The sequence below is a fragment of the Artemia sp. Qi Xiang Cuo genome, chromosome 12 (genome assembly GCF_049724085.1).
Source record: "Artemia sp. Qi Xiang Cuo chromosome 12, ASM4972408v1, whole genome shotgun sequence".
Taxonomy (NCBI): domain Eukaryota; kingdom Metazoa; phylum Arthropoda; class Branchiopoda; order Anostraca; family Artemiidae; genus Artemia; species Artemia sp. Qi Xiang Cuo.
Genome location: NC_142805.1, coordinates 23,635,673 through 23,643,639, shown reverse-complemented (window position 1 = coordinate 23,643,639; position 7,967 = coordinate 23,635,673). Strand labels below are relative to the sequence as shown.

General features: G+C 34.2%; 1 protein-coding gene across 1 annotated transcript in view; it reads right to left on the bottom strand.

Moving 5' to 3' along the window:
- Nucleotides 1-1,804: 1,804 nt before the first annotated feature.
- LOC148945906 (uncharacterized) overlaps nucleotides 1,805-7,967 on the bottom strand; it is a 684,784-nt gene continuing 678,621 nt past the window's right edge. The window contains exon 25 of the mRNA XM_089097548.1: nucleotides 1,805-4,494. Within this exon, the coding sequence (XP_088953674.1) occupies nucleotides 4,485-4,494 (10 nt within the window). The 3' untranslated portion in view covers nucleotides 1,805-4,484. The remainder of the gene's footprint in view (nucleotides 4,495-7,967) is intronic.

The window sequence follows — 7,967 nt, the reverse complement described above, 5'->3', positions numbered from 1 at the left end:
TTTTTATGTTGTTGTTTTTTCGAATTTAGGCTCTCTCCAGCTTGACAGACCGTCTCAAAATACTTTTCGGGTAAATTCTTGGAAGCTCATAGTCAGGGAATCGCAAAATAAAAAAAAACAACATTCTTTAGTCTGATAACCAATATTATAAGCATATTGTTTGAAATAAACTGAACCTCCCCAAAGCAGATATATGTTCTTTATGCACTGAAAAAAAAAGAAAGAGGGCCATGCGATCTATAATAAATTCTTCCGAAACAAAAACAAAGGGGAACGCCCAAAAAGACCAATTACTGGCATTTCCCATCAGTAATGAAGAATGCATAATACAGAATACGAAATTAACAAAAGTAAATATTAGCATGGCGAGGAGGCGGTAATGAGAGGATAATATTACAGCTAGAATTCGACTTCCTAGGTAATGAATAAGGGAGAGGTAATGAGGTAATTTATGAAACCTTTTTCCTAAAGAGGTAAAACAAAGAGACTACAAAATCAGAAGAGGCATATCCAAGAGTGAATGTAAATAATATTAGTTTATTTAAGGAAAGGGCAGACGAATAACAGGAGAGTTCATCTCATGATAATTAAGCTGTGTTCAATGCCTAACTTTTAGCTACTCCTGAGTAACTTTGCAAAACTTTTATAAGAGTGTTAACAAACACCAAATCTACTGGACGGAAACGATTTAGAACATTTAGGCCTGGAACTGTTAAAATTGAATGTTTGAGTTGTTGGCAGTGGCAGTGACAAAGAACATACTACAGTGCTTAACAAACAAAAGAGAAAAAAAGTTCCAGAGCGAGATTTTATATAAATAAAACATATTGTATTAGTTTAAATTTATGTATTTAGATTAAATACCCTAAGTAGTGTTAAACTGCCCTCACATGAGCAATATTAATGAAAATAATATCTTGAAAGCGATATCAAAGAGAAACAGAGAGATTACTGTCTTATACCCCCGAGTTAAAAAAAAATACACACTAATTCCATTGGTTTATTTTTTTGGCATATTTCCGCCATAGCCAATCACATTATTTTTCTCAATATTTTTACATATCATTTTGATAACTGTTATATTTATACATGATTTAGATGTCAAACTGTGAGAGAGTGAAAAGAACCTAAAACCAGATTGATATTTTTTGCATTAGATTTTGAGCCAGCAAAATTAATATAAACATTTTGAGTCATAACATTTTCTATAAGTAAGCTCTCTGTGGTGGCACTGTTGAAAATATTAACCTTGTTAAACAGATTAGGCGTGGCATCAGTGTTGCCAACGCTTTGAAATAAATTGTACAGGTTTTTCAACTAAAATTGTACCACTAAAGATTAATTTATACCATCTGAAGAGCAGGTTAAACTTTTGCACCAACTAAAAGAAAATTTTCTACTTACTAAAATTTAAATTGATATCCAAATCGGAAAGGAGCAAGTAAATCCGAAATGTACTAGAAAATTTGATTGTACTAAAAAAAATTCCAAATGTACCGTATTGCATCAGGACCTCCAAATTGTACCAAAAACGTTACAACTGTACCGCATTGGCAACACTGCTTGGCATATGAATATTACTATGTCAGTCCTTATACAGTCCCTGCACAGTCAACATGTCCAATTAAAGTAACCGGTTTATAAGCTATCTCTTCCAGACATGCGGAAGGAGATTAAGCCCTTCTGTCCCTTGCCCCCTTCAGACCGCGGTATTTTTACTGTCTTCGATTTTGTTCATACAATTCGTCGTTTCTTGTAGTTTCTTAAACCTGCCCCCCCCCACCCACCCAGAAATAAATACCAGTGCACGTTTAAATGTATAACGTGTAGTTATAACTAATAAATAAGAATTGTTACGACTGTATTTCAGTTTTTTTCGATATTAACGATGCACGAAAAATTCATTCAGCTTAGATACACATAGAGGCTCCCTTAGTCTTTCCAGGAACTTCTGAAAATTGTGAATTTTGCAGTCTTGAAGACTGTGCGGTCGATAGGAGACATAAAATCAATTAAAATTCCAAAAATAAGAATTTAATTGAACATATTTTTGCAAGCATGGAAACAACCTTCTCAATTCGCAACACTTTAAGCCCGGTTAAATTCACCATTCTAGGTCCGCACTAGTTTTAGGAGCTCCAAATCACAAGCCGTATGAAAAGACAAGGACGGATTCAGAACTTTTTTTAAGGGGGGGGGGGGCGCAAAAGAGGTTGATCCGATAAACTTACGTTAGGAGCAAGTTTAATTAACGCAAACTTGCGTTAATTAGGTAAATTAAACTACTTTAGACTACGTTAGGGGGCGCCCCTCTGGCTCCGCCACTGTGAACAGGGCTATCACTCGGAACTTTATGAAATCCGGCATAATTTCCGTCAAATTTTTTTCAAAGTATAGAAGAAAATTTACAGAGTTGCATCGTTAGTAGCAGAACATATCCTTAATTTTAATCTTATTTCTAGACAAAAGTGCCATGTTTTTCAATTTCAATACATAAAAAATCAAAAATGACGGACTTACAATGACAGGATAAATCTAATTTTATCTGGGGAATGTTGTGTTTCTCATTTACAAACCTTTACTTCTTTCCTTTTATCTTGCCTACTGTTCATAATTTTTTTTAATCCGACTCTTTCTGACCACTCCCTTAAGTCACAATTTGAGGTCAAATTGGCTCCCAATCAAAAACACTCCCTGAAAATGTCACCTAGATCCCAAAAGCCGCCTCTGAGACATTGTAGACCTGTTATTTTGATAGTATCGGTGCTCATAGTGTCTAATGATTTGCATCCCAACTTTAATGTCAGTAGATTCTAAGTCCTAAGAGGGGTTAAGTGGATCCTATGGTGCGAAAACTTTTAATCGATCGAAAACAAGAAATACTTTTGTCTCTTCATTCCCTCACCCCTAAACAAAAAATTTTTTTTTTTTTTTTTATTCTTCTAGCTCATATTGATAGTTCGATCATTGAACTAGAAGAAACTGATAATCAACAAATAAAAATTTTCTGAATAAAATGAAGTAAGAATACTGATATTATAGTTTTGAGTAGAAAAGACTCACAGATGAAATAGGCAATGCCTCTGTAGAAAAACTCTGTAGAAAAGACCAAAAACCACCAACAAATAGAGCGCGTTTTACAGATGAATTTACTAAAATGATCATTTCTAAGAGAAAAGGTTCTAGAAATACACTTTTTAGGCCGAAGAGAGTAGTTCAGAGTGGAGTTTGCAGGTGCAAATGAGACAGAGAAGCCTCATTTATTCATAATTAGCCTCGTTTGTGTGTATTTTCAAAAAGAGTATGTGTTTTCAGTAAATACAATAGAGGACTACGTTCAGGTTCGTTCAAGAAAGGAGGAAAGTTGCCCCAATTTTTTTTTTCTTAGTTTTCCAAACATTTTTCTACATTTTCATAAGCTTAATCATTTTTTGAAGCTTAAACTAGCGTTGACCCTCCCCCTCTCCAAAATCTTAAACACACCCAAAATTAATCCTTGTAAACGTGTCTGAATTGATCAAAATACTCATTACTAAAATTAATTTTTTTTTTTTAATGTTCATTTTACACTTAACAACATATTTAAAGAGTTGTAATTAATAGTTTCTCTCGTTCATGGAGTAAAACCGCATTTAAAAATACAACAAAAATGATTGTCGTAATGGCACTTGTAAGTAATGACTTAACAATTTCTTATAAATAATTTTAAGAACTAATGGTGCGTTCTTCTAGATGTTGAAGGGTCGCTTCTCTAAAACTATGATTATTTACCCTAGTCCTTTAGCTGTGTCTCAAGAGGGCTCCATCTAGATATTAGGGATAGTTGATTTTTTTATTATGAATGAAATTACATTTTATAAGAAGGGACATTTTAGAAGAAGAATTTAAAAAATATAAGATTAAATTATATTTTACTGCAACAAATTGGGATTTGCTCTTTTTCCTTTGAAATTTAAGGGTGAATTGTTATACAAAAGCAATTTATAATTTAGCTCGTTCAAGGAAAAGACAATTAATCCTTATTCTCCATCAAAGTTGGAGGGATAACTAAAAATAAGTACATTCAGGCAATTTCTTAAGGTTGGAAACACAATCCTAGCAACTTTATTGGGAAATCATTACCTACCACATTGACGATATCTGGTGCAGTGGCACTTAACAGACAGTAAATAGGAAGATCTTGAAGTTTATATTCTCACTTTTATGTTATTAAAAATCACTTTACCCCATCAACTATTATTTTCTCTCAAGGCATTCTAAAACTTTGAAAAGTATTGACAAATTATGGTTGTACATAACCCTTGCAGCTTCACCACCTTCATTTCAGCTTCACAGTTTTTACAGCTCCGTTACATCACTTGCTAATACGAAATTCTAAAGCAGATTGATGACAATAAAAAGAGCTGGGAGTAGGAATCACCAAGAAGATGATTAAGTGATGACGAAGAAGATGAATTTGTGCTGGCTTTGACTTCTTCAAAGAGTTACACTTCTCTGAAAAGAACAATAAATTTATCCAAAAATAAAAAAAAAATATAGAAAAGAAAAAGCATCTTATTTCAGCTTTGTTGGAGGTGTATAAATGTATGTTTAGTTGATTTTATTGCTAAACATTTTCAATGTGACTTACTGTGTTGGCCATGAAAAATAGTGCTTGCTACTTTGTATTTTCACTGTTGCTGTTTTTAGTAGCTCTTTGAAATATTGAGATTGTAAAATTATTAATTACAACCTTTATGTACATTACATTAGCATACATTGGTGTCCATTAGCAAGTAAATTTGCCTCTGTGAAACAGAATAGGACCAGCGCAGACCCCACCGGTGGGGTATGTCAAAATTTTGGTGGGTCTTGGGCAGGACATGCCCCCTTCGACTGACTTTATTTTAGAGGCTTAATTAAAAAAAAAAAACATCTTTCATGTGAATGATATCACATTCAAATGCATTTAAAGAGTAAAAATGAGACATGATAGTAATTGCAATTGCAAGGATGTTATACGTTGTATAAAAGTATTGTATTCAGACAATATTTCTAATTAGTATAAAATATGCTTATAGGACGATCCAAAACAGACACCAAGTTAATGGTTTTTTAAGCTCCCCTCAGGTGAATACGCGTAACACTTTGAATAACAAAATATGAATATCACGAGGGGGCATTAAGATTTTAGAAATGCCTAAGTGGTGTATGGCTTAAAACCGGTTAGGAACCACTGGTATAAATGGTATAAGCAATTAGAACATTTTTGGTAGCGTTATAGCTTCATTTTTATGCAAAAAAAGCACCAGATCCGACCTTTATGTCTAACAAAAATGATATATAAGAGTAACATTATATCCATCAGCAAGTAAATATGCCTCATCTAATTGAACAATGAATAAAGACCTATTAAAACGCTCATAGGAGTGTAATAATTAATTCAGAAAACGTCAGTTAGGACCATTAGGTACTACAGAAATGATATCTAAGAGTAATGTTATACCCATCAACAAGTAAATATGCCTCAGTAAATTGACTAATGCATAAAGAACTATCATTTCAGAAAACGCCAGTTACGACCTTTAGCTGCAACACTAAAGATCTCTACGTGCAAAATTAAGTTCTTTAGCACGTTTCTATTTCAAGGGAAACGACCGACAATAGGATATGCTAATGATCTTCCTAAGACAATCATAGCAATCCCCTATATTCTTTTGAGACGTGACAGAGAAGGTTAATTCTTTCTGAGGTTGCTTTCAAAGATTCTTTTAACGGAACTAAACTAATTTCGAACACATCAAGGCAAGGGAAATGAAGTTACTAGAATTATGTACTAATAGGGGCTTCCGGGTGAAATTGTATACGATGGATTGTGTGTAAAAATTATACAAACTGCTAGACTTGCTTGGTTCTTAAAAGAAAGGCGGCCAATTTTCTAATTTTTTAGATTTTTCAGGAATGGCAAAAATGTGGGGGGGGGGTATTTTGGAAGATAAGAAGGAGTAGCTTTTTCGTTATGAAAGCGAATGGTAGGCCTATCCAGTTTTATGGGTCATAAAGGTTGTTATTCCTTTGCCATTATCCAGTTCACCCATTATGTCATCTTTCTTCTTTTTTTCCAATTTCTTGGCTTGTTTAATTTTCATTTTTCCGTAAACATTTTTGAAGGATTTAGTTTTTGTATTTTAATACTGCCTCTTGTTCTATTGTATTACAAATTCTGCCGACGTTCTCTGTCTGCAAAATAGAACCAACAGGTATTTTAAAAAGCTTTATCATACTTTATTATGGCCAAGTTGGTCATTACCATCAGTTACTTCATTATGCAGCTGTATGAACTGCAATCCAAGATAATTTACATGCGTATACAAACCAGGAGTAACAGAGGCGAGTATATATGGGCTAAAATACAGATAAAATGTGTGTAGTTTTTAGTGTAATCAACAAATATATCTGCGCCCCCTTGGCTTGGGCGAAACTTAATTTAAATCAGTCTTTACTTAATCTTCGGAGCAAACAAAAGAAAAAAAATCGTCAAAATTCCTGCCTACAAATCCGTCGAGCATGAAAAGAGTAATTATAATTCAAGGTATCCCTCCTTCTCCTTAAAACCCTGCACACAGCCTTGTATATATAAATGTTCAACCGATAAGGTAAATAGGTTTATAACGATATAATATAATTAACGCTTATAATACCATGAAAGCCATTTGAGCATAATAGCATTATTCTTCAAACCCTGTGGCGTCAATTCACAAATACTAAGAGGGTAAACGGAGGCAAAATGTATTTTTCAATATCTAGGGGGCAAATTTGTTGTTTTGTTAATTTTTTTGATGAAAATACCAAAAAGAATTTTTCAATGAAAATACCCCTCCCCCCAAATTTTTTTTTTTATTTTGGAGGGGGTTAAAATACAGGAGGACACAAACCGTCTACCCCATACCTCCCCCTTGTCAATTGGGTGGCCAACGTTTACCCCCCCCCCCCAGGAAAATACCCACCGAAAAATACACTGCGGAATATACCCCCCTATCCTGGGAAAATACTCCCCTGGAAAATACCCCACAAGGAAAATATCTTCCGTGGAAAATACCTCTCCCGAAATCCCCCCCCCCCCGTGGAATAAAATACTTTCTAATTTTGAAGATTTTATCTGAGTTTTTTTCCGTAGGGGTAAGGCATTTTGGTACTTGTGTATTATACGCCACTCACTCAAGTTTACGCTGTGTAAAACTCGAGAAAAAATCGGTTTCTTCGGTAGTTTCTTTAAGCTTAGTGTGAGACAAGACAAAGACAATTGGCAGAATAGATGGGAAATACAAAATGTGGGCTTTATGACAGGGGTTGCCTCCTCAAGACCTCGCTCTTTACGCTAAAGTGTTTTTTTTAGAATTTGAAAAAACAGCTTAGCCTATAATTCTAATTAGACGGTCATTGTTTTTCAGGAGTCGTTCTTAAAGAACTTGGACACAAAGCCAAAACTTTAGCGTAAAGAGCAAGGTCTTGTGTGAGGGGAAACTCCTTTCATATACGTAATAATTTTTATTCCTTTAAAGTTTTGATGTTGTTCCATACTTTCAGTTGAAAAAACTTGTTGTTTTTTTTTAATTCAATTTCTGATCGTTTTCAAATAATACCGAGAAATCGGCTCTCTCTCTATGAAAAATTCCGGTACTTGTGTATTATACGTAATTCACTCAATTTTATGATGTACAAAACTCGAGAACAAACCGGTTTCTTTATTGGTTTCTTCGTCACTTTAGAAACAAATTTGGGATATATATTTGCACATTAGGGGGGGGGGGGTAAAGTATAGTGGGTCTGCAAGCAAAATGTGTTATGTACAATTATTCTGCATATTATGAAGTAAGAAGTGTTTTCTGACTTCAAACCGTCCAAACACTTTACCCCCTCCCTTCTTATGTGCAAATATATAGCCCAAATTATATGTATCCCATCTATTCTGTCACTTGCCTTTGTCT